General features: G+C 39.3%; 1 protein-coding gene across 2 annotated transcripts in view; it reads left to right on the forward strand.

Annotated features, from left to right (window-relative positions):
- Positions 1-27,644, forward strand: part of LOC149258646 (uncharacterized) — a 147,240-nt gene that overhangs the window by 101,524 nt on the left and 18,072 nt on the right. For both annotated transcript variants that reach the window (XM_089415635.1, XM_089415638.1), the window contains exon 15: positions 23,216-23,295. In XM_089415635.1, coding sequence (XP_089271761.1) covers positions 23,216-23,295 — 80 coding nt within the window. The remainder of the gene's footprint in view (positions 1-23,215; positions 23,296-27,644) is intronic.

Genomic DNA, 27,644 nt, shown 5'->3' on the forward strand with positions numbered 1-27,644 from the left:
TGTTCAGCCATAAAAGCATGGAATACATTTAGTCTCTAGTTTCTTTTTTCTTTTGTTGCTGTCTTGATTTGTGCTTATTTTTCTAAATTATTTTTAAATCCTTAAATGACGTTTTATCATCTAGAGGAAATATGGATATGTATACAAGGAAAAATGTATGGAAGAAATAGAAATATTATGGACAGTTCCTGATTATTCCTTTTGTCCACATTCAAACTTTTGCCAAAGAAATTTCTGATGGATCAAGCAAATTTGTCTGAAAACCTGTGGTTTGCTATAATTAATTTTTGCTAGAAAAAATGTTTTCTTTATATACAGTCACCTGTTCAGGTGATAATAGATATAGCATGTACAACTGTCAACAGAAAAAACTGGGATTTTCAATGATGCCTGAAATCCTTCAGAGAGTACATAGACCAAAATGACCATAGTCTGACAGTGTACTACATGTGACTATACCTATTGCGTGATTCTGAAGAAGGTATGAAAGTGCTATAAAAACAGAGCTGAATTAATAAATAAATTCGAATATCTGCATTTTATATCACTTCAGAAATTCCACCTCATTTGTTTGAGGTTCTCGTGATCTATTTCATAGAACTTTTAGCCTTGTGGCTTAATCTGAAATGTAAATTACAACAGCGATATACTTCTGTCCAACCCAATCACTAGACAAGCTCAAGAAAATAGGCACTGCAAATATGTACTTGAAGGGGAGAAGATTCTTAGCCCATAGGGTACAATCTCTTTCATCAACCAGATCTGAAAATTGCTTTAGTTACTGTAGATTTATTACAGTAGTAAATCTAATTTCTAGTTTCTTTTTAGCATGCAAATCAGCCAAGATGTCCCAATAGATCAGCATACAGAAACAACTCATAAGTAATGAGAACACAATTCTGATTTTCAAATCTGTAACATACAAATTTGGACAGCAATGATACACTTAATAATACAGCAAAAATAAATATACAATACAATACCTCAGTTGATACCAAGCTGGTACATGTCTTTTTAGCAAAAATGAATAGAGAATACAATACCTCTGTTAATACCAAGCTGTTACATGTCTTTTCAGTTCATCCAAATCATGAGACTTCAATTGCTATCAAATCCTAGCTACATCATCCACCATCAACAACAAATCCTAGCCAGCAATACCACAGCTTAGCAGGGTATTTTACCGAGCTCCCTTAGCTACACCAAAGGCTCCACAACAAGCTACCTTCACATTCAGCCCACACTTGGATCTCTCATTTGCATCGCACAAATCTTCAAGGAGATTCACAAGCCCACATCACACAAACTTCTGGAGCATCAAGCCTGTCAAGTCTTCTCTAGGGTTTTAAGCCACAAAACCTAGGTCTTTCTCACACCAAGACTCCAATGCTAACACTCCAAGTTTTCTTGAAATCTTGTCTTGTACAAACCCTATTGGACCAACTCTTCACCTAATCCTTTCAACTCTCGCATCACACAAACACAATGACTATAGGATGAGACTATGAGTACATCTAGAATATAGAAGTAAAAATACATCACAAATGAAAGAAGAAGCTAAGTAATAGAAATAAAAATACATCACAAGCAATTATCATAATAAGATAAATCACCTAAACTTGCTGCCTCCAGATTTCTCATCACATGTGTCCCGCATCCACAATGAAGTCCAAGTATTGCCAACATGAGTCTAGTATGTGTCTTGATGTTCCTAATACTAAGCACCCTTCTTCCTAATGCCTAACGCTTCTCCACAAGATAGCTCCACATCCTATGCCAAGGCCACATCGTTCTCAATACGAGAACCATGCAAAAGATGTCAATGTCACACAAGATAACTACCTCCATAAGAAGTGCTTCTCATCTAACACACATCTTGAGGACAAGTATCCACCTATAATAAGCTCTTCAAATGTCAATTGACCAAAACAATCTAAATTACAAGGGGCTATGGTTTCCCCATGCACCCCATATCACATGAAGTGCATCCCTATCATGGTGTAAACACTTTCCGAATAATGGTCAACCCAAAAACTAACAATTAAACTAGGAATAAGCTTAAATCTTGATAGCAGGACACATAATAAAGAGATCTTCATTTTGCTAATGAAGATTATCTGTCTTGCGGAGGTCCCTCTAATCATCTAAAATTCCTTGTGATGCCTGCTCTAGACTAGGGCTAACTTACTAGTAAATGGATATGAATGCGGATATGGATCCAGATACAAACCCACCAGATATTTGAAAAGATAGGATCTGGAAATGCTACATACAAAAAATACAATAATATTGTTTCAAATTTTAAAAACATAGTCAAAGTTAAAAATCAAACCCATTCATAAATCACAACATTAGACTCAAAATCATTAAAGAATTCGTAAATCTAAAGATTGAAATTAAGATTCATCATGCCTTATACAAAAAGGATAATTGTAAATACAAAACCGATTGTCTTATCAATGATCACTTTATTGACATGATCAACCAATCATATCCAGAAATGGGTCTGCATTACCATTTGAATATATTTTTTGAGGAAAAATCAGCCTCCCTCTTTGATCCAGGTGGCTCTAGACACATGCAGAAGTCCAAGAGGGCTCAGTGAGGGTCAAAAATCAAAGTGCTTGGATTAAGCTTGAACCAGGTTCATGTTGAAGATCTCATCGTCGTGATCACGGTGGTGCGAACGGTTCGTCAAATCGAGTCCGTGTGCGAAAGTTAGGAGCAATCAAAGTTTAGGGTTGACTTGGGTGACTGGGTAGGAGGCTTAAGGAGGCAGCGATTTGGACAAAATCCGGCCACCGGGTTCCAACCAACCTGGGCCAGATTTTGGGCGAATTTGTGGCCTGTTTAAATTGTCTCCTTCGGTCAATTTTCCGATTTTTTAAAAATCACCATGGATTTATTATAAAAAACAAAAAAAATACATTTTGGGTGGCGAGCCACCAACCCCGCCACCCCCCCAAATCCAACGTATAAAAAAATTAATTATGGGCCTACGGGCCATGACCCTCGCTGGCCCTCCCTCAACCACCGTAACCAAACTTTAATAAGGGGTGGGCGGCCATGACCCTGCCACCCGCTCAACAAACTTTGTATTAATGGTGGGGGCGCGGGCTGTCAACCTCGCCGCCCCCTCCACCTCCCATACATACTCATATGGCGGCGGAAGTTTGGGGAGTGGGCCACCGAACCAGCGGACACGCCCACATTTCAACTGTTATGTCATATAAAAAGGAGGGGCAGGATTTGATCCCCGGACCCATCCTCAACCAATTTTATTTTTTAACCAATCCACCTAAACGACTTTTTTGATAAGTCTGCCCATGAAATATATTAAAACCCCTCATTCGCACAGTGCGCCGGGCAGATGTTGGGCACGATTTCCGAGACGAGTTTTCAATTAATTTTGCAGGTGGAACCATGAGCGGGAGCAGAGGCAGTTGGAACCAATGCTTGAGCCCAACTTTGAGAGGGGCCAAAATTCTCCCGGTTTCCAAATTGGACAAACTTTATGTCGATTTTATACCTCTCAACGACACAAACCTGATGGTGGTGTCAGATTTTGCAACAGAGGCCTCGATTTTTCGTCAACTTCTTATATGCTATTGCAGGTGTCAATACTCAATGTGCGAGCAGACGTTTTGATGGTGATCGGTGCCACAAGATTTCATGGTACAACAAACCAGCAGCAGAACAACCCATTATTCACGCATCCATGGTGTTGAGGTATATACAGTGTTGTTGCATTATACTTCTTCTTTATGGCTTATGAGATGTGTTACGATTCTCGCTCGATGTGATGCGGAATCATCATTATGAGTTTGCATTGTGTTGATGTGATCCTTGCGCTTGATGTTTTGATGCGGGATCTTGTTTACTGATGTTGATCAGAGATGTATTGTTATGGATTTATGTTATTTTGAGATCTCCATGTAACTTGAAAAAGGTATTCTCTGAGTCATTAGATAGGAACATATTGGAGGTTTCCAGCCACTCCTCCGTGAGGGCAGTTCCTGTTGCGGAATGTATATTAGGGGTTCCAGCCACTCTTGCGTGAGGCTGTTTCCTATATGACAGTGATAACATACATGTACATCTTCAACTTTTTAACACGTAATGTATCGGCCTAACCATCTTGACACCGAGGCCTGGAGACGTAGTCCCTCTTGGATGAACTCCGTTATCAACGACTTATGGTTTCATGTGCTGATGATTGTCATGTTCCTCTTCTTTACAACATGCAGATGTATTCATTTATGTTCTTTTAAAAAATGCAATTTAACACATCACAGAAGTAAAAGGTCTTGGAAGGGTCCTTTGTCACACCCGGACCCGGATCAAGTGGTATCAGAGTGGTCTTCTTGTTGATGTGAATTGCTCTTGAACGTGCAACCATGATGGACAAAGACATGTACGAGGTCATGATCAGGTTGTCCGAGAAGGTGGACATGTTGGATAAAGATTATGAGAAACAAAAAGCAGATAACGTAGCGTTGAAAGTGCTTCTACAAGAAGAGAAGGAAGAGAAGCATCAACTGCAGCTTCAATTGCAAGCCACGACAGAGGCCCTGGAAGAATTGAAGCATGACGATCAGAGTCTTCAAGCAGAGCATGATGCATTAAAGACACTTCTACAGAAGGAGAAGGAGGAGAAGCAAGGGTTGCAGATTCAGCTACAAGCCATGAAAGAGGCCTTGGAGGAACTGAAACGCAACGAAGGCGTAGAGAAACCCTCTTCACCTGTGTCGACATTGACATCTGAGGTAAACGACCATAATTATTCTTCAGTTTCATCTTCACATGCTTTCATTTCTGTTGGAGATGTGGAGATACCCATTGCAGATATAGGCATGAGACTCCTTACCAGGATGGGTTATAAAGGAGGAGGTCTTGGTGCTAAAGGCCAAGGCTTGATTTAGCCATTGGAGGTTGTACAAAGACCTCGTTATGCAGGATTGGGATACAACGAAGGAGAGTGCTCAACAAAGACAAAATCTTCCATGATGTTGTTGAAACCGTCGAAGAAAGAGGAGGATGGGAACACTTCACCATCATCCCGTGACAGTGCATATTGCAGGGAGAGAGCTGAGGCAAGCTCTCATCACCATGATCGCAACCGAGACCACCAGGGAAGGTATAACAAGTCTCGATATTATAATCGTGTTCATTTTGATTATCACCATGTTGTTAAGGATAAACATGAGTCATGGCATAGACATGCATGTTCTTTTTGTGGTTTGCATAACCATGTGCTTGCAAGGTGTTGGAAACGAATGGCAGCACAAAGGAAGATGAGGCGTGAAAGGCCTTTCCCACAGCAGAGGAAGAGGCATGTTAAACAGATCTGGAGGAAGAAAACTCATTGCAGTCATTGCGACAGAAGTGGCCATCAAAGAGCCACGTGTTGGAGGCTCCATCTAGAGCAACGCCCTACAAACAAAACACATGTACACGACGCAGTTGAAAGAGTCAATCGACAAGCAGATCTCCCACAGGGAGATGGTCTATTCACTATGATAAAGAGATGGTTCTCTAAATAGTTTTCTAGATTTTCTTGCTTGTCATGGCTATGTTATTGTAAATCATTTGTCGCATTTGCATTGTAAAAGTGATGATGTGTTTCCATCACTTGTTTGAGCGACAATGATGTGTGGCTTTATTTTGATAGTTGGGTTATTGTTGATTTTTCATGTTAATGTAAACTTGACCACCGAGTATGTGTTATAAACTTGTGGCAAGTATGAGATGCTTGGGTCTAGTTGGTCATGTGCATGTAACTTGCAAAAATGTACTACATGTTTGTAGAGAACACCGGTGTTGGCTCATCGCTTATGGCTTCGAAGGACAAAGGAGAAGCAGAATGAAGGGTGACATTTCAAGACACTTGTGGGGCAGACATTGTACACAGTTGCGGATTACTTTGATGCTTTTGGAGGACCAAAAGCTCCTTAGTGGGTAGGATTGATCCAGGTGGCTCTAGACACATGCAGAAGTCCAAGAGGGCTCAGGAAGGGTCAAAAATTAAAGTGCTTGGATTAAGATCGAACTAGGTTCATGTTGAAGATCTCATCGTTGTGATCACGGTGGTGCGAACGGTTCGTCAAATTGAGTCCGTGTGCAAAATTTACGAGCAGTCAAAGTTCAGGGTTGACTTGGGTCACTGGGCAGGCTTAAGGAGGCAGCAATTTGGACAAAATCCGACCACCGGATTTTGTCCAACCTGGGCCAGATTTTGGGCGAATTTGTGGCCTGTTTAAATTGTCTCCTTGGTCAATTTTCCAATTTTTTAAAAAATCACCATGGATTTATTATAAAAAACAAAAAAAATATATTTAGGGGTGGCGGGCCACCAACCCCGCCACCCCCCTAATTCCAACGTATAAAAAAATTAATTATGGGCCGATGGGCCATGACCCTCGCCGGCCCTCCCTCAAGCACCGTAACCAAACTTTAATAAGGGGTGGGCGGCCATGATCCCACCACCCGCTCAACAAACTTTGTATTAATGGTGGGGGCGCGGGCTGTTAACCCCGCCGCCCTCTCCACCTCCCATACATACGCATATGTCGGCGGAAGTTTGGGGAGCGGGCCACCGGACCCCATTTCAACTGTTATGTCGTATGAAAGGGAGGGGCGAGATTTGATCCCTCGATCCCTCCTCAACCAATTTTATTTTTTAACCAATCCACCTAAACGACTTTTTTGATAAGTCCGCCCACGAAATATATTAAAACCCCTCATTCGCACAGTGCACCGGGAAGACCTTGGGCACGATTTTCGAGACGAGTTTTCAATTAATTTTGTAGGTGGAACCATGAGTGGGCGCAAAGGCAGGTGGAACCATGCTTGAGCCCAACTTTGAGAGTGGCCAAAATTTTCCCGGTGTCCAAATTGGACAAACTTTAAGTCGATTTTATATCTCTCGGCGACATGAACCTGATGGCGGTGTCAGATTCTGCTACCGAGGCCTCGATTTTTTGTCCACTTATTATATGCTATTGCAGGTGTTAATACTCAATGTGCGAGCAGATTTTTTGATGGTGATCGATGCCACAATATTTGATGGTACAGCAGGCCAGCAGCAGAGCAGCCCATTATTCATGCATCCATGGTGCCGAGGTATATATAATGTTGTTGCATTATACTTCTTCTTTATGGCTTATGAGATGTGTTACGATTCTCGCTTGATGTGATGCAGAATCATCATTATGAGTTTGCATTGTGTTGATGTGATCCTTGCGCTTGATGTTTTGATGCAGGATCTTGTTTGCTGATGTTGATCAAAGATGTATTGTTATGGATTTATGTTATTTTGAGATCTCTATGTAACTTGAAAAAGGGATTCTCTGAGTCATTAGATAGGAACATATTGGAGGTTTCTAGCCACTCCTGCGTGAGCGCAGTTCCTGTTGTGGAACGTATATTGGGGGTTTCTAGCCACTCCTGTGTGAGGGCGTTTCCTATATGACAATGATAACATACATGTACGTGTTCAACTTTCTTAACACATAATGTAATGGCCTAAACCATCTTGACACCGAGGCCCAGAGACGTAGTCCCTCCTGGACGAAATCCGTTATCAACGGCTTATGTTTTCATGTGTTGATGATTGTCATGTTCCTCTTCTTTACAACATGCAGATGTATTCATTTATGTTCTTTTAAAAAATGCAATTTAACACATCACAGAAGTAAAAGGTCTTGGAAGGGTCCTTTGTCACACCCAGACCCGGATCACTCTTCACCCTAGGGTTAGAGTGAGGTTGTTAGTACTAGGCCAACCCACAGGGATGCTCAAAGCTCACAAAGCTCCAAGCAAATACAACAATATTCGTAGGCATGAAGCCATTACAACGATATTTATCAAGGCATTGTAATTCATCATGTCACTAGTAGGATATGAGCCTAGGTGGGGAGAATAATACCCATTCTGCATAACCACCTGAGGTAACCCCAATTGACATATATAATAATGTTAATAATAATAATACTAATAAATTAACATATTCTTATCACAAAAAATTGTGAAATAAAATATTATTTTATATAAAGTGATATAAGCTTATATTCATAAAAATTTGTCATAAAATATATATTTATGTACTATAATTTATTAGCATAGTCCAAAATATATTTAACTATCTCATATTAGAATAAATAGATAGAAGTGATAGACCAGGAATAATGTGAGTTACACGAAACATTTGGGCATATAAAATAACAACAACGACAAGAGGGTTCAGCGTAACCCTCAGTGTTTATAATTGGCAGAGCCAACCAAATTCTCTATAAACCATGAATGCACAAATAGCATTGATATTTGCTTTGGCTCTTTTCTCTTCCCAAATGGAAATTGGCGGCTTAGAGTTTTCTCAGAGATATGCATGCATAGAACCGCCAAACTAGACCCAACATGATACATAAACAGGACCAGGGAGTAATTGTTAGCCACTGGAAAACGTTCGAGGTTCGATACCTATAGAGTAGGGTTTTGGGGTTACATGCCTATCTCTAGGCCAACTTACTTTCCGTTAGATTGCAGCGAGGGTGAACCAAACATAGAAATGAAGTGAACTTGAGACAAATATGAACTTTGTTTTGTGGTTTGCCAAACTTCAAATCTTAAGGTCCAAGTTCAACGAACTTTGTGACATTGCTTGAAAATCTGCCTTAAAATCTAAAAATTCCTAGCTTGTTACGATGGTAAATGAATACCATACATCTTTGAGAACATGCTATATTCTATCTATCACTCTGTTCTAAGAGGAGTCTTCACCTAGAGTTGGATGGGATTGATCTAATTAAATTATTAATGACACAACCATCCTTTATACACAAAGAAAATTGAAAACTATGTATATATTAATACTTTTATCGCAAACCTTTCCTAAAGAAGCAATAGTTTGCAGGACAATTACCAGGAGTATAATGGAGTTGTTAAAATTGGCAACTAGGGCCAAATTCCACCTTGGGACAACTCATTTGATGGAGATGATGATTGCATTATATTCCTCTCTTCGAGAGGACCAAAATTGATATAAAGATCATCTCACTTGGACAAGTGAAAGTGTGATTTTGAATTTATGCCCACACATGTGCAAATTGTTCAGGTCGACCACGTCATCATGTAGGCGCAAGAAGCCCAATGGACGTGTCTCTTCACCCACAACGAATTGTATAAATACAAGTGACCTCACACCTAATTTGACATCATCATCACTCACAAATTCTTCTCTCTCCTTCTCTCATTGATTCGTACAACTATTGGGTAGCTTCTCTCTCTCACATGTGTGGAAAGAAGATCGAGTTTTCTGGGTTGAATTACAGGACTGAAATTTCAGATTGCAGACCAAGTTTGACGAGTGTTGATGTTAGGGTTGACGGCAGTTTGACCGCAGCAAATTATATTAGTTTTTCTCTCTCCTTTGACCACGCTGTTTTTGGGTTGACTTTGACCTCATGATCAGGTCGAATTTGACTGAGGAAGACCAAGTTGTTTTGAGGATGATTTATTGTTGATTCGACCAACATTGACTTTTTGGTTAGGGTTGAAGTTTGACTGTAGAAATTGATAGGGCTGTTTTGACTTTGAATTGGGCAAGTCAATTTGACTTTTGTACGCTCTCTCTTTGTTGAACTTTTGATGTAATAATAAGAAGAATTGATCAAAGGGTTTCCCCACATTGGGGTTTTTTCCTTGCCATCCGCCAAATCTGGTGTCCTCTTGTCTTGGTTTGTTGTTTTATGTTCTATCTACTTTTACTGTCAATGTGATTAATGGTTAATGTGATTGCTACTGGAAATCTAAATTGAAATTGATATTGGGCTGCTTAAGGAACATAGAAGTAATTGTGCTAAGCATAGAACATACCATTGTTAACAAAAATTAACATACTATATATATATATATATATATTCTGAGGAAAGAAATTGTTGAAATATGTAACTAGGTTCGATCTTCATAATGACATATGTAATCATGACTTCATGTATTTAATGAAAAGAGACAAATAAATTTATTATTGTTGTTCTTGAGGCATGGGTTTCATGCTCAAGGGAATTTTTCTTTTAGGTCAAACACCCATTGAGTGCTTCTAGGTTTGTCATAAAGTTAATCGAGTTATTGTCATGTATTGAAGACCCATTTGGGCATGTTACGTATTGTAAAGAAAAAAATATCGAGTCAAAATAAAGTCAAAAGACCCTCCAAGACCTCTTCATGGTGCAAAGATCAAGTCGGCCTACATGAAAAGAAATGTCGGCCTAAAGATAACTATTCATACCCCTCAAAAGCCTATATATAAGAAGTAACTTGACTTCATAAGTAACTCGACCTCATAAGTAACTCGACCTCATTTGTACATATTCTCAAGCAAGTTCGATCTCCTGAAGATAGAAGTTGGAAAAGGACAAAGAACAAGAAGAACAAGTTCGAAGTTTTGGGCCTCTCTCTCTCTCTCTCTTGTTAGGGTTTCTATAGTTACTGGGCAAGAGGAAATTCTAAAACTGCATCGAAGTTGTGAGGCTGCTAGGTCAAAGTTGCTGAAGCTATATTAAGATCAAAGCTGTGAAACTGCTAAGTCGAAGTTGCGGAAGCTACTAAGTTGAAGTTGCAAAAATTGTTGCTGGGGTTGAAGTTGCTAGAAGGTCGAAGTTTGTTGTTGGAAGCTGTTCAAGAAGGAAAGCTGACTTGGTCTTAGAGGGTCTTGGTCAAGAGTCATAAGTCTTTAAATTCGTCAATTGAAGTTCTATTACAAGAGAAGAATTTTGGTGGGTTTTCCTCTCAGTTGGAGAGGTTTTGGCTCTAGTTGATCGCCTACATCTTGTGTCCTATTGTCTCATTGTTCTTTATGGTTTGGTAGCTGTTTGATGATAGAGAACTCTAATAATAATAAAGGAAAGAAGAAGTTAATCAAGTAAAGTAAAAATACATCTCATGCAGTGATCAAAATAAGAGAAATCACCTACATCTGCTGCCCCCCTAGATTTCTCAACATGGTATCAGAGCTAAGGTGACAAGGCAAGTCAGCTTAAAGAAGGACACTCGAGGGCCGAAGCACTAGAAAATCATCAAGAGTATCAATCACCAAGAAGGACCTCTCATCTCAAAGACATAACATGGACAAGGATTACATCATCATCTTGAAGAAGGAAGTTACTAAAGAAGACCTCAAAACCCTCGATCGTTCAAAGAAGGATTCTACACTTGAAGACATTCTTGGGAACCTTGCTCAACCATCACCTCGAGAAAAAGGAGACCTCAAAGACCTTACCTCTACTCAAGAAAAGAAGGACTACAAAGTCTCTACATCAAAGAAAGGCTATGAGTAAGGCATTGTCATCATCATCAAGGAATCAAGGTGATCTCCCTCTCCTTGAAGGATCACTTTTGAAGGAAGACATCTTCTATCATCATCAAATCAAGAAGGCATCAAGTTGAAGATATTGTCATCAAAGAGCATCTTCACTTGACAAGTAAGTACCTTTATATTTATGATTGAATCTGCTATCAAAATGACTTCATTTTGCAAGGAAAGCAACAAATTGGTTGGGTCATCAAACTTTCTTGCATGGAAGAAGAGGACAGATTTGATCCTCATAGAAAATGAAGTCGTGGAACATGTTAAGGGCTCAATCACTAAACCTCCAAAGGAAGAAGCTCAAGCTCTAACAAAGTATATGAAAGGGGAAATAAGGGTGCAAAGGACTCTTATAGACATCAAAAGAAATATACGACATGCTAGTAGAATTGTTTTCCGTAAGTACTACAAGAGAAGTGATATCATTAAGACAAGAACTTTACAAGATGAAGATATCAAAGGAAGAAGGAATAGCCTCATACTTTATGAGGGTGTTAGAAATAAGAGACCAACTACAAGAGTTGGGAGAAATAATGTCCGACAAAGAAATGACCACCATATTGCTCAATGCACTACCAGAGGAATGGGGCAACTTTACATCAAACATCTATGGAAAGAAGGAAGCTACCCATTCTGTGAACTTTGGTCATTGTGAAAAATTGAAGAAACCAGGCTGAAGGCAAAATGCGATGTAGGATCAAATGAGCAAGCACAAGCATTTGCTGCCATGGATATGAAGAAAAGAAAGTTTGGGAAGTTTGGTCCTCAAAAAAAGAAGAAGAATATGTCAAAGATCCAATGCTATGGCTATCAAGAATATGGGCATTGCAGGGGAGATTGTCCAAAATTCAAGGACAACAAAAGGAAAGAAAGAAATGAGGCTCATATCACTGAAGAAATGGAAGAACGAACCTGATGAGAAGAAATCCAGAGGGATAGATCTTCACTATTAGGGTTTCCCCAATACATAGCAAGGAGAAGTGGGAGGTGAAAAGACCTCCACCATGGCAGTCAAGATGAGAAGCATTATGATGATATGCATCTTAGTAGAAGATCACATCATACTAGAAGCATACCGTTGAAGCAAGAGCTCATGATATCATAGTAGAAATCTACATGGATGCAATAGTCATCATATAAAGGAAGTAGCTCTTGGTAACCTCATTGAAAGCATGTGTAGTGCATATGGTTGAAAGAAAGTCATCTAGCATGATAGAAGGAATTCATCATACATCATCATCATGAGAAAGGAGCTTCTGTCAGATGAGGATAATCTAGATCCTCTGTTGGAATCTTCATTAGAAGGTTCACCTCTCTTGGAGGAAGCAAGTGTCTCGCTGAGAATTCCACCTTGTATGGGATTCATTGTTTAGAAGGATGATGGTATGGTGACAAAGGAGTGCAGCATGTTGAGATGGTTGAAGTACTCTCAATCAAGGAAAGGAAGCTGCTAAAGGAAGCCTAGATGAACAAAAGAAGGAAAGAGGTATGTATGCATGTATTTAATTGAGTCATGTCATCATATGGTTGCATGGGTAAATGCTCTATCTCATGAGCATGATCAAAGAAAAGGGATCTCCTCCTTTGGAAAGATGCATGAAGGCATGGTTCACATATTGACTAGATGAAATCAACATAATATGTCCTCATATGGAATATGTGGCAGTTGACAAAGATGAACGAACTATGGATGGAAGTTCTTGGGGAGCAATATGTGAAGAAAGAAAGAAGAGATTGTTAAAGATGTAGCCATTCTCACATAGAAAAGGATATCAACATCCGATGACTAGAAGAATTGACCATGACATCTCCATAGAGAAGGCATGAAGACCCTGAGAAGGTTTGTAAAGAAAGGATACCCTTGACATTGAAAGTCTTGGACATGTGCTTATGAATGTGCAGGATGAAGATATTGCAAGCAAGATGTCATGATGAAAGGCGATCAAAAAAGGTAACTTTGATTTGATTTGATGTTCATTTTTTATTTTTGAACAACATCTGGATGGATTGATACAGGGCTACTGGAAGAGAGTTATAGATGTCATCTACAACCAAGTACTCATGTGGTTGGATTGAATATCCTAAAGGAAACATGACGTGGAAGAGGTAGCTGTATGAAGAAGAGCTTAATGTGGATTAGAAGATCACTTTCCAATGAAGAGAAGGATGACATGATTGACATGACTCGTGAAGGAAAGTGATGGATGGTCGATGCCCTATGAAGAAGTCCCAAAAGATGAAGGCTCCATAATGTTGAAGATGAAATTCATGACATCGAAAGGAGGAGCCCCACAAGCAGTTGATAGTCCCATGATCTCCACCTTGAGTAGAATGCTGCTGGAAGTAAGTCCTTGGTTAAGAGGGGGCTTGGACAAGTCCTTGAAGAAGAGGGAGCTTGGGTACATTTTTTTTTATAGGAATGGGTATATCCTCCCTAGTTGAGAGGGAGATAGACACATCATTCTTGTCTTCACTTTAGGAAGAAAGAATGGAGGATTGGGTAAGCATCTAACATTTGATACTCTTTGAGGATGTGAGAGGACCGATATTCTTTGAGGACTGGAAATCCAAGATAAGAATAGTCTTGGAAGGACATACCTTGTGAACACCTGGGTGGGGTATGTTCATTGAGGGACAACGATGATGGTGTCTATAAATCATTGGTCTCGCCAGCATTGTGCTCTGATCTTGTGGAGAGATAAAGCTGTTAGTCAAGGCCTTGCTATGTGACAATAACGGATGATATGATGCTAAACAAATGGGTTGCCAATCTGACTCTTCTCATGAGAATTCTTTAGATTGAGAATGCCCAAGTACTTTGTATGGATTATGAATACCTCCCTAGTTAAGAGGGAGTGTTGAAATATGTAACTAGGTTCGGTATTCATAATGACATATGTAATCATGATTTTGTGTATTTAATGAAAAGAGAAAAATAAATTTATTATTGTTGTTCTTGAGGAATGAGTTTCATGCTCAAGGGAAATTTATTTTTAGGCCAAGCACCCACTGAGTGCTTCTAGGTTTGTCATATAGTCAATTGAATCATTGTCATGTATTGAAGACCCATTTGGGCATGTTACATATTGTAAAGAAAAATTTATTGAGTCAAAATAAAGTCAAAAGACCCTCCAAGACCTCGTCATGGTGCAAAGATCAAGTCGGCCTACATGAAGGGACAAGTCGGCATAAAGATAGCAATTCATACCCCTCAAAAGCCTATATATAAGAAGGAACTCGACCTCATTTGTACATAATCTCAAGCAAGTTCGATCTCCTCAAGATAGAAGCTGGAAAAGGACGAAGAAGAACAAGAAGAACAAGTTCGAAGTTTTGGGCCTCTCTTTCTCTCTCTTTTGTTATGGTTTCAACTTTCTACAGTTACTGGGCAAGACAAATTTCTGAAATTGCATTGAAGCTGTGAAGCTGCTAGGTCGAAGCTGCTGAAGCTACTTTAAGGTCAAAGCTGTGAAGCTCCTAAGTCAAAGTTGCTGAAGCTACTAGGTGGAAGTTGCAAAAATTGTCGCTGGGGTTGAAGTTGTTGGAGAAGTTGCTGGAAGGTCGAAGTTTGTTGCTTGAAGCTGTTTAAGAAGGAAAGTTGACTTGGTCTTGGAGGGTCTTGTTCAAGGTTCATAGTTTTTGGAATTTGTCAATTGAATTTAGATAAGAAGAGAAGAATTCTGGTGGGTTTTCATCTCAGTTGGAGAGGTTTTGGCCTTGGCTGTTTGCCTACATCTTTTGTCTCATTGTATCAAAATAAGAGAAATCACCTACATTTGTTGCCCCCCCTAGATTTCTCAACAGAAATCAGCGTCTCTCTTAGCCCCAGGGTTAGAGTGAAGTTGTTGGTACCAGACCAATCCATAGGTATACTCAGAGTTATCAAGGCTCAAAGCAAATACAACAATATTCATAGGCACAAAGCCATTACAACAATATTTATCAAGGCATTGTAACTTATCATGTCATTAGCAGGATTTGAACCTAGGTGGAGAAGATAACAGCCATTCCACCCAACCAGCCGAGATAACCCCAATTGAAATAATAATAATAATAATGATAATAAATTAACATATTTTTATCATAAAAATTCATATATATTACTAATTATATATAATAATAAGTCTACATTAATATACAAAATTTCTAAAATAAAATATTATTTTATATAAAGTGATATAAGTTTATATTCATATAATTTTTTTGTCATAAATTATATTTATGTACTATAATTTAGTAGCATAGTCCGTAATATATTCAAATATATCGTATTAGAATAAACAGATCGAAGTGATAGACCAGGAATAATGTGAGTTACATGATGCATTTGGACATGTAAAACGCAGCTGCAACGGGAGGGTCCAGTGTAACCCACCACAATGTATATAATTGACAGAGCCAACCAAATTTTCTATAAGCCAAGAATGCACAAATAGCGTCGATATTCACCCTGGCTTCTCTCTCTTCCGAAATGGCAATTGTCGGGTTAGAGTTTTCTCAAAGATATGCATGCAGAGAGACGCTAAACCAGACCCAACACGATACATAAACAGGACCAGGGAGTAACTGTTAGCCACTGGAAAGTAAGGGTTCGAGGTTCTGTACATATAGAGTAGGGTTTTAGGGTTTCATACCTACTCTGTAGGAATTTACAGGGTAAGTTCCTCAGACAGAACACCAAAGGACATCGCTCACAAACAGATCGCACATCAATACACCAGTACTTTTGACGTGGTTAAAACCCTCAAAGAGGGAAACAGTCCAAGGCCTGAGCCAATGCGGCCACTTCAGGCAATTTATTAATAAAAGAATGAAAATTTACATAAGCTTCTCTCATGAACGGTTAACCTACAAATGACCCTCCATGCTCTTTAAATAGAGATCATGGACCAATCGGGTGTTAAGCCACGGATCAAGTGTCGATAATACCGAGGAGAGAATGAACCGTCGGATCACTACATATCGTGACCGTCGGATTGTAAGTTGTAAAATGTACATAGTAAAGAAACACACTTTACCTAACTCTATACTAGACCAAGTTATACTTAACTATTTCCTATGTGTCGGAATATCCTAACATCCCCCCTTAAGAACAACTTGGGATAGGATTGAAGGATTTACAAATATGACACAGTAGGAGAAGGAAGGAGGCACTAGAGCCTATCCCCCCTTAGTGACAACTTCCTGAACTCCAACCATAAATCGAAGTTTAGTGAACTTCGCCTCTGTGAGAGCCTTTGTAAAGATGTCTGCAACTTGATCATCTGTTGAACAATATTGCACTTCAAGAACATGGTCATGAATGAGCTTTCTGATGAAGTGCATGTGCAGTTCAATGTGTTTGCTGCGCTGATGTTGGACTGGATCTTTGCATAGTTGAATGGCACTTTGATTATCACACCAAAGTGTAGTCGGATGCTGCTGCTGAAAGCCAAACTCTGACAGGATCTGACGAAGCCACAAGGCTTCCTTACTAGCTTCTACGACACCATGATACTCTGCTTCTGCTGAAGAAAGAGAAATGGCACCTTGTTTCTTGCAAGCCCATGTAATAGGTCCTGAACCAAGAGTGAACACATAACCTGCAGTAGACTTCCGATCATTAGGGTCACCAGCCCAATCGGAATCAGTGAAACCAACCAATAGAGGAGATGCTTCGGCACTGTAATGAATCCCAAACTGAACTGTACCTCGAACATAACGAAGTATTCTTTTAGCTGCTTTCCAATGACTTTCACCTGGGTTTTGCATAAACCGAGCAACAAGGCCAACAGCAAAGGAAAGGTCAGGACGAGTATGGGTTAGATACAAAAGTTTTCCTACAAGTTGACGGTATAAGGTAGCATCAACTTAAGGAGAAGTACAAGTGACTGAAAGTTTGGCTCCAGACTGAAAGGGAGAAGGGGCTGGCTTACAATCTTCCATGTGAAAATGGCGTAGAATATCACAAGCATACTTGGACTGGGAAAGGGAAATACCTTCCTTGGATTGCAAGACTTGAAGACCAAGAAAATAATGTAAGTGTCCTAAGTCTGTCATTTCAAACTTCCTTTTAAGGCTAGACTTCACATGGTTTATGAGGTTGGGATCACTACCAGTCAGGATAAGATCATCAACATAAAGAACAAGAATGATAAGAGACTTGCCCACTTTCTTGGTGTAGACAGTATTGTCAGAATGACACCTAGAAAAGCCATTTTCTAAAAGAAAGTTATCCATTTTGGCATACCAAGCTCGAGGAGCTTGCTTGAGACCATAAAGGGATTTCTTAAGCCGACATACAAGGCTGGAGTCTATTTGTATAAAGCCAATAGGTTGTTCCATATAGATTTCTTCATGCAAGTCCCCATGCAAGAAGGCAGATTTAACATCCATCTGATGGACTTCCCATTTGAAAGAGGCAGCAAGGGAAAGAACAAGGCGGATAGAGTTCATTTTGGCATCAGGGGAGAAGGTTTCAGTATAGCCAATGCCTTCAACTTGTGAAAAACCCTTAGCAACAAGACGAGCTTTATGTTTATCAACTTTCCCATCTGGTCCATACTTGGTTCTGTAAACCCATTTGCATCTAACAAGTTTTCGTCCCTTTGGTAGAGGAACAAGATCCCATGTATCATTTGCCAATAATGAATGATATTCTTCATTCATAGCTGCTTCCCAATCTGGATGGCCTGAAGCTTCTGCAAAGGTGTCAGGATCATAATTCACTAAAGCTTGAGCCAGTAAAGGAGAGGCTCTCTCGAACTGAGAACGTGTACGTCGCTGATCTGTAGGATCACCGGCAAGATCACTTGCTGCATCCCGAGTAGCACGGACCCATTTTGGAAGCTGAGGAGCTGAAGGAGGATCCTGAGAAGGTGGGGGAGGATTTTCATCCTCGCTTTCATCATCTGAAGAAGAAATATTTTCAAAAGTAGAAGAGATAGGGAGAGGTGGCACATCCGCCGAACTAGGCTCGCAGGCCGATATATTTTCAGCAAACTTTACATCTCTTCTAATGATAACATTTTTGGACTTAAGTGGAATAAGTCTATATCCTTTGACATCTTCAGAATATCCAACAAAAATACATTTTTCACTCTTAGGTTCTAAAGCTTTATGTTTCTCATCTGGAATATGGGCCCATGCTTCACTTCCAAAAACACGAAAGTGACTTACATCTGGTTTGATTGAGCTCCATGCTTCTTCTGGAGTGATATTCTTTAAAACCTTAGTAGGAGTGAAATTTATTATGTAATTTGCACAGTTAATTGCTTCTGCCCAATAATTAAGACTAAGTCCTTTAGATTGAATCATACAATTAGCCATTTCCTTTAAGGTGCGATTCTTCCTTTCAGCTACACCATTTTGTTGTGGAGTATATGGAACAATATGTTGCATTTGAATTCCATTCTCAGTGCAAAAGTTGATGAATGTGTTTTTAACATATTCTCCGCCATTATCAGATCTTAGCTTAAGAATTTGATGTCCAGATTGTTTTTCAACAAAGGCCTTAAAGGCCAAGAACATGTTAAATACTTCACTCTTGAGTTTTAAGAAGTATACCCAAGTGCGTCTGGAGAAATCATCAATGAAAGTTAAGAAATACTTGTAGCCAGAGAATGAAGCAACTGGAAGTGGACCACATAAATCACTATGCACGAGCTGTAAAGGGGCTGAGGCGTGCCAAGAGGCACGCTTTTCAAAACTGTCCCGATGATGTTTTCCGAGTACACATCCGGAACAAACACCATCTCTACAAGATACCATTGGAAGACCTGTCACCATATTTTATTTACATAGATTCTGAAGAGAGCAATAGTTTAAGTGACCAAATCGCTCATGCCAAAGTTTGCTCACTTCATCATTATGAGCAACAAATACTGAGGGAAGATTTGATGACCCAAAGTTGTGAAACTTATACAACCTTGTAGAATCATCAGCAATGCCAGTAGCTAAAATCTGTCTAGGATCTCTTAGGTCCTTAATTACAACATCGTGAGGTGAAAATTCAACGATTTTACCTTCACCTGAATGGGTTATCTGATATACAGATATAAGGTTGCAGGATAAGGTTGGAACACATAATACATCATTAAACTGACCATTGTCTAGATGAACAGTTCCAGTCCCTACAACACTAAGAGATCTATCATCACCAACATATATATTTTTGGTGTTACAATCATTTAAAGAAGAAAACATGGCTTTGTTTTTGGCCATGTGATAAGAAGCTCCAGAATCAATGAGCCACTCATGAGAATGAGAAGAAGAAGATACATTTAGTGCATAGCCAGACCGAGATGCTTGACAACCACATGCAGAAAGTGCCATTCCTGAAGATGAAGTTGAAGTTGAAGATTGCTCCAAATGGATGTTATGCTTCTTCATTGCTGCTTCCAAGGCTTCCATCTTCTTAAAGCATTTGGATTCTAAGTGGCCATCTCGATTACAAAAGTTGCAATGTCTATCAGTCTTCTTCCATTTGTTTTTATTTGTCTTATCATTTTGTTGAAATGATTTTTCATTTTGAGGCGGAAATTGCTTAGGACCCTTGTTTGGTTTAGGACCATTCCTTTTAGGATACGACTTCTTAGTATTCTTTGAATTTGGTTGCTGCTGGGCGGCTAACGCTTTCTTAGAAGAGTTTCCAAGATGAAGAAGACCAAGGTGTAAGAGTTTTTCTTGTTCTCTTATTAAAGAATCACAAAAGGAATCAAAGGAAGGGGACTTGTAGGCTTGTCCTTGAGAAATGAAGGCTTCTCTTGTAGAATGGAAGGTGGAAACAAACACAGAATAGGCTGGTCCCAACTTAGTAAGAATGGAGTAGATAAGGCTACTATCTTCTTTCTTAACCTTAACACCTTCCAAGAGAAGTCTAAGGGTCTTGAACTTGGACAAAAAATCTTCAATGCAAGAAAAATTATTGGAGTCCAATGTAAGCAATTCATTTTCAAGTTGATGGGCTTTAAGTTCATTTTTAATTCCAAAGACTTTAGTAATCTGTTTCATTGCTTCATCAGGAGTATCAAGTCCTGCAATATGGAATCTAAGATCTGGAGAAATAGACATCCCTATCAACCCACGTGCTTGGTCTTGCCTATTTTCCCATTTAGCTGCCTTGTCTTCATCTTTCAGTTTGGTCTCTTGGCCTGTTGCTATTCTGTAAAGACCTTTACTTCTAAGTAAATCCACAATGTAGGACCACCATTGGAAGTAGTTGGTGCTGTCAAGAATAACTTGGCATGGACTTTCCATTTAAAAAAAAAAACTGAAGCTATAGATGCTGAAACTAAGTGTTTCAATGGAAAGATCTCGAAAAATTAGGCTGTTTAAAAAAAAACGGTTCTGAAAACGGCTTCCGGATGAAGAAGTTATGGCTTTTTGAAGAAAATTTGATGAAGTCGCCGACGAAGTGCGGGAATGTGCGGAAATGAAAAATCCGCCCCCACAAAATGGAGACTTGAACCCAAGACCTCTACTCTCATAAATTAGCTTTGCACCAAGTGAGCTATACAAAAAGTTTGAGAGAGAGAGAGAGAGGGGGGGGTTGATGCTTTGGGTTGCTTGCTTGCTTTGAGAAAGCTCTTTTTCCCTACAAAACAAAAAACACAAAACCCAACACGGACATGCAAAAAAAAAGAACCTTGCGGCTCGAAGTTAGCTTTAGCCGGAAACTAAATATTTTCAAAAACGAACCTTGCGGCTCGAAGTTAGCTTTAGCCGGAAACTAAATATTTTCCTCAATGTTTCTGATTTTTTGAGATCACACTAAGGCGCAGCGGAAAAGAGCATACGCATGAGAAAAATCCTTCCTTTCTGTTTCTGATTTGCCCAGATCGCACAGAGTCGCGGGGCAAAGAGCATATGCAGAAATGAAAGGTATAGATCCGATAATAAAAAAAGCTAAATAAACCGAAACCGAAATAAACAGAGAGAAAATAACTGTAAACTGCAAATAAACACAGTATACCTCCAAATCTTTAAAAATGACGCAACTAGGGCTACCGGAAACCTTTTCGCGTGAAACGAAAGGGGTTCCTCACTGGAACAGATGCTCCCAACACAATAGAGCAGTCCTCTCGGCCTGAAAGCAGTCAGAAACAGTAGATCTAGGAAATGGTAGTCGGATGCAGTTCTACGGGCTTCAGATTTGGATCACCAACGGACGCGACCCTCAAATAGCTCTGATACCATGTAGGAATTTACAGGGTAAGTTCCTCAGACAGAACACCAAAGGACACCGCTCACAAACAGATCACAGATCAATACACCAGTACTTTTGACGTGGTTAAAACCCTCAAAGAGGGAAACAGTCCACGGCCTGAGCCAACGCGGCCACTTCAGGCAATTTATTAATAAAAGAATGAAAATTTACATAAGCTTCTCTCATGAACGGTTAACCTACAAATGACCCTCCATGCTCTTTAAATAGAGATCATGGACCAATCAGGTGTTAAGCCACGGATCAAGTGTCGATAATACCGAGGAGAGAATGAACCGTCGGATCACTACATATCGTGACTGTCGGATTGTAAGTTACAAAATGTACATAGTAAAGAAACACACTTTACCTAACTCTATACTAGACCAAGTTATACTTAACTATTTCCTATGTGTTGGAATATCCTAACAATCTCTAGGCCAACTTTCCTTCTGTTAGACTGCAGAGAGGGTGAGTCGAACATAGAAATCGAACCTGAAGTGAACTTGAGACAAGTCTGAACTTTCTTTTGTGGTTCGCCAAACTTTGAATCTCAAGGTTCAAGTTCAGTGAACCATGTGACATTGCTTGAAATCTGCCTTAAAATCTAAAAATTCTCAGCTCGCTATGATGGTAAATGAATGCCGTACATTTTTGAGAACATGCTATATTTTATCTATCTTATTGTTCTAAGAGGAGTCTTCACCTAGGGTTGGATGGGATTGATCTAATTAAATTATTAATGACACAACCATCCTTTATACACAAAGAAAATTGAAAACTAATCATCTACCATATACTTTTATCTTAAACCTTTCCTAAAGAAGCAATAGTTTGCAGGAGAATGAGCACGAGTATAATGGAGGTAGGCAACATGATGAGTTTCTTATGCATGATTGGAATTAGTGGAATCTTCAAAAAACTATTGGAGGAAGTTGTTGAAGTTAATTTGGCTGTTCTATTCAGCAGTCAACTCCATGTATCAGACTCAACAGAAGCTAGAGAAATACTCACAAATCCTTGCATTGATTTTGTTAGCAGGGCTACAGGGGCCTGATATTTGCATCGCCCCATTTTTCACGTCCTTTCATGATTGGCATCTATGAAATCCTAGGTTCAAATTCTTTATGTTTAGGTTGTCCTCATGTTGCTGCACAGAGAAGTTTTCTTATTAGTGGTAGAATCAGTATATAACTGTGATGCCTTTATCTTAAAAAAGGTGAGAATATATGTTCCAACTTTTGCATTAGTTTGTACTGATTTAACATAGTTTCATATGAAAAATGAACAACTTGCACATCTTTACCGTCACTTACAATTACAGACTTATGATTTGTTTATTAAAATTTGTAACCATATTTATATTTTCTAGCATTATATGTAGCATGTACATTTAGGAAACTAGTGGATGGCGTTCCTTATTATTAATGTTGAGAATGAATGCAAGATAATGCAATAGTATTCATTTTATATTGTACTCTGACAACAACATTTTAGAAAGCAAAGTGTCTTTTTTTTGGAAAATTTGTTTAGTATCTGTACTTCTACTCTGAATATGCTTCTGATATTTGTCAATCTGGCCCATCTTAATGGTCTTCTGAAGGCTCTGTAACAGTCATGATTATTGTGAATATTTGAATTGGTTGCTGATTTTTTTTTTTTTTGTACAGATTTTGCATAATTTTGCAGATAAGAAAGTCATCACATCGGAACAAATCAAACGCATTCCTTCACGCAAAGGAGTTGAAAGGTCCATTCCTGTTCTTCCATTTGTTCTTTAGTATGAATATTTAATATATCAGTATAATCCCTGAAATATGCTTTCTTGAGATGTCCCATGTTGATGTATCAAGTCGTAAAATGGAGTTATCCTTTTCTATTCTAACATGTTCATGATTAGTGTTTTACATGAAACAAAATAAACTTAATTAATTTCTTGGTGTTTTGACTTGAAAAGTTGTTTGAGCTAATACTGTCTGAGTTGTTCTGATGGTACGAGAAACTATCTACTATTTTTGGGCCTCTTCTTGTCGCTGATTTATGTATTGGGAAATCGTTTTGAAGGATCTCTTTCAGAAAGGATCACTTCTAATTCTGCGGGATGTTCCTTACAGTAGCAAATTTGGTTGACTTGGAAATTTGTATAGATAAGATAATTATATTAGTGTTCCACAAATCCCCCAAAAGGCAGGGATCAGTGGGACCAAACCAGAGAAGTATAATCTCTGATAAGGACTTGTAAGCAAAACTAACATATACATGAAAGAGCATGATATTTAATGTCACAGAAAGAAAGAGAGAGAGGTGCAGGGGCTATATGAGTAAACATATGGGGAGGAAAAAAGACATTTCTATTACTCTTTCAGAAAGTATCACTTCTAATTCTGCGGGATGTTCCTTACAGTAGCAAATTTGGTTGAATTGGAAATTTGGATAGATAAGATAATTATATTAGTGTTCAACAAATCCCCCAAAATGCAGGGATCAGTGGGACCAAACCAGAGAAATATAATCTCTGATAAGGATTTGTAAGCAAAACTAACATATACATGAAAGGTACATGAAAGAGCATGATATTTAATGTCGCAGAGAGAGAGAGAGAGAGGTGCAGGGGCTATATGAGTAAACATATAGGGAGGAAAAAGGACATTCCTATTACCATAAATTACTGAGAAGTCATCGATGCAAGGCCTGACAATGTCATTAAAAGAAAACTGAGAGGACCTAGGGGGCTTGTGATATCTTGGGTGGACGCAAACTATACGCTGAAACTTCCCTAACACTCAAGGTCAATGGAAATCTGATAATCGAATATTAATGGGAAGTAGTCATGTGGGGTGAGTCTTGCTTAGAGGTCACACATAGTTGGGATGTATGTTGGTTTGGTGGGATTTTGAGTTGAGAGTTTTGCCATGAGTAAAAAATTGAAGCATTGGTGGGAACTAGACTGCCTGTTGCAGGTCTAGCTAAGCTAAGCTAAGATAAGATAAGATAAGATATAGTATTAATGTTTGACAAATGACCACAAAAGTAGGTCAATGGGACTGAATAGTATAAGCAGTTGAATACAATGTGGGAGTGCCGTGCAACTCCTAGAAAATGCTGAAAATAATACAGAGGTAAAAAACCTACAAAAGTATAACATTAGAACATATGCATAAAACCATGACAAAGACACAACAATACAAAACACTAAGTGGATTTGTCCAAGACTAGAAAGCTGGACAACCCAACTCAAACCCATCAAGTGAGACAGAGTGAGAGAAAGATCGAGCAATGAGGCTGATGATGTCAAGGTTTCCTGAGTATGATGGCCGAGTGTGAGGGGGGAAAAACTATGCATTGGCTTATTGTTGAAGTCTTTTGGAATCTTTGGGGAGCTTGATTGCATGATTTGAGGAAGGGGATGTACGAAAGAGAGATATGAGATCAGGCAATGAGGTTGATGATGTCAAGGTCTTCTGAGTTTGATGGCTGAGGATGAGGGGGGCAAATTGGGCATTTGATCGCTGTCGAAGTCTTTTGGAACCCTTGGGGAGCTCGAATGCATGATCCTGGGGGGGGGGGTGGGGGGAGATATACGAAAGAGAGATACACCTAGCATCTGAATGGTTCTTTAGCGACTATGCTGGATCTGGGAGGTAGTTTGATGGACGACAGGTGCTCTACATTAGATTCATTTGGAGCTGGTCTCTCTAATGCTCTGAGAATGTGTGGCCTGATGTACAAACCAACACCTTTGAGTTGGTCTCAATAATATCAAATTGTCTGAGAGCATTAGGGAGCATTATCAGAGCATTGGAGAGAGGAGGTCTCCTTGATGGTGCTACTAAGGAGAAATCCGAGGTCTCAAGATCTTGTTGTTCGGTGTGCTTTGGAACTCTCTCTGCCATTTGTTGCTCTGATCTGATGGACCAACAGTGAAATATGAGGTAATAGGCCTTGTCATCCTAGGGTGGGGCATGGTTTGTAGGAGCTGAGATTGTGGCTGAAAATCACCTTGATGAAGATGGCTAGGTATCTCTAATCCTGGTACTAGAAGAAAGTAGAGAGGGAACCTCTCTAGTCCCTATAGTGACAGTGATAGCATCTCCCAATTTCATAGTATAAATGAGGTGCATATTGGTCTTTGGCTCCTGAAGGTGGCACACTTGGTTGATCTTATCAGATCAAGGAATATGGTGATTTGTGTCTATCCAGATTTGATGGGAGCTGGCCTAAAGGTATCCCAAGGGCCCAAGGGATATTGAGTGAGTGCATCCAATGTTTGTGTCTAAGTTACACAAAACGTTGAAACTTCTGGAAGTTTCTGAAACATTGACGACTAGAAATGCGACCCTCAAAAAATAAAAACATCGACCAATGTCACATATATATATACGTATATAATTATTTTCACAAATAAGTTAATAACACATTTATCTTGCAAGAAAAAAAGAACGAGAGACATAAATAACATTTTAGAAGGAAAGCTGTTAAAAATTAAAATTAGCAACGAGGTTCAAATTCCACTTTGGTCTGCTCCTTTGAGGAAGATTATTGTGGCATTGAATTCCTCTTTTCGAGAGGACCAAAATCGATCTAAAGATCACCAAATTTGGATAAGGAAACATATTTATTTATTCAAAAGAAATTTAACAAGTCATGATCTTATCAAGGCGGAAAAAATTGAAATTTTGAAATTTAAATTTGCCTCCAAATGTCAAGGTCGGCTTCTCCTTCATAAGGTCAAATCATCATGTCTAATGGTATATAAGAGGCATCCTCCAACCTCATATCTACATCATCAAATTAGCTCTCACATATATTTGAGGTAGCCAGGTTCAGAAGAAGGACACGAGTGTTTTTGGGTTTCCTATTCTGTCACAAGGGCCGAGCTACTTATGAGAAATAACCGCAGGAACTGAAGGAATTTCTGGGCAGTTTGTATGGGCCTTCTTATCGCTTCAGGACCGGATTCTTGAACATCAAATAAGGCTGAGTTTGGGTGTAGCCTTTGTCATGTCTTACTCCAAGTAAGAAGGGCTTCTGTGTTAGTTCCATGTCTCTATTTTGGCTATAGGATAGAAGCTGCTACAACAACAGATTGAATCACCTATTTCAGGGGTTGTAATGCCATTAATCTAAGGCTTCTTCTTGTGATTGGTACAGGGTTGCCTCTATCCCTAGGTCTTCAAGCAAACGTCATGGGAGCGGTCCACTATGAGAAGGATGCCTTTTATTTAGGGCTGTTGGTATGCTCTTCATTCTCAGAAGTTATTAGATCCTCTATTGGCAAGACGTCTTCATTGTACTCTCTCTCTCTCTCTCTGTGCTGAATCTTCGATATTAATAAAAGAAGAATTGAGAAAGGGTTTTCCCCATTTTGGGGTTTTTCCCTGGCTTGTGCCAATTATTGTGTTCTTTTATCTTGGCTGCTCCACGCTTAGGTAAAGCACTGACAGACATATATTTTTGGGTCTGTGTACCTATGAATCTTGGCTCAGATTTCTCTTGTAGATTGGGCTAGAACTCGGCCTGAACACAAACCCAAAACTTGGCTTGGAAGGTTGATTGATGACCAACAAAAGCTTGGACTACAAGTCGGCCTGTTAACTCCTACCAAAATGGCTGGAACAATAGCCCGAAAATTTTGGGACTCGTGCCTTAGAATTAACTGAGGATATCAGGCTCCTCTTGCTAAGTGAACTTCTCCCTTGGCTGCAAACTTGTCTCCCTTCTCTCCTTTACTCTCCTTGCTCTCTTCTCATTAGCTCACATGAGAAGGAATGAGAGATTTTCTCCTTTTCCTTCTTTTGTCTCTCCAAAGTGAGGTGAACTCTGACCCTTAGATCCAATGGCTGAGATTAAATCTCAGCTCATTAGATCAAGGGTGGAGATCATTCCCTCTCTTGACCCTCCCTCATGTGGTCCCCCTCATTTAATGGGCCTTCCTAGTACTTTTTAATATTTTGTACCATGATCACTTTTTCTTTCATAAAGTCACTTTTAAAATATAAAAGTCACTTTAATAATATAAAGTGTACTTAGTACTTTTCACATAAAGTCACTTTTAGAGACATATGACTTTAATAAATAAAAGTGCATAGTACATGACTC

The sequence above is a fragment of the Pinus tabuliformis genome, chromosome 6 (genome assembly GCF_031772625.1).
Source record: "Pinus tabuliformis cultivar Carrire ecotype Pingquan chromosome 6, CPIR1, whole genome shotgun sequence".
NCBI classification, from domain to species: domain Eukaryota; kingdom Viridiplantae; phylum Streptophyta; class Pinopsida; order Pinales; family Pinaceae; genus Pinus; species Pinus tabuliformis.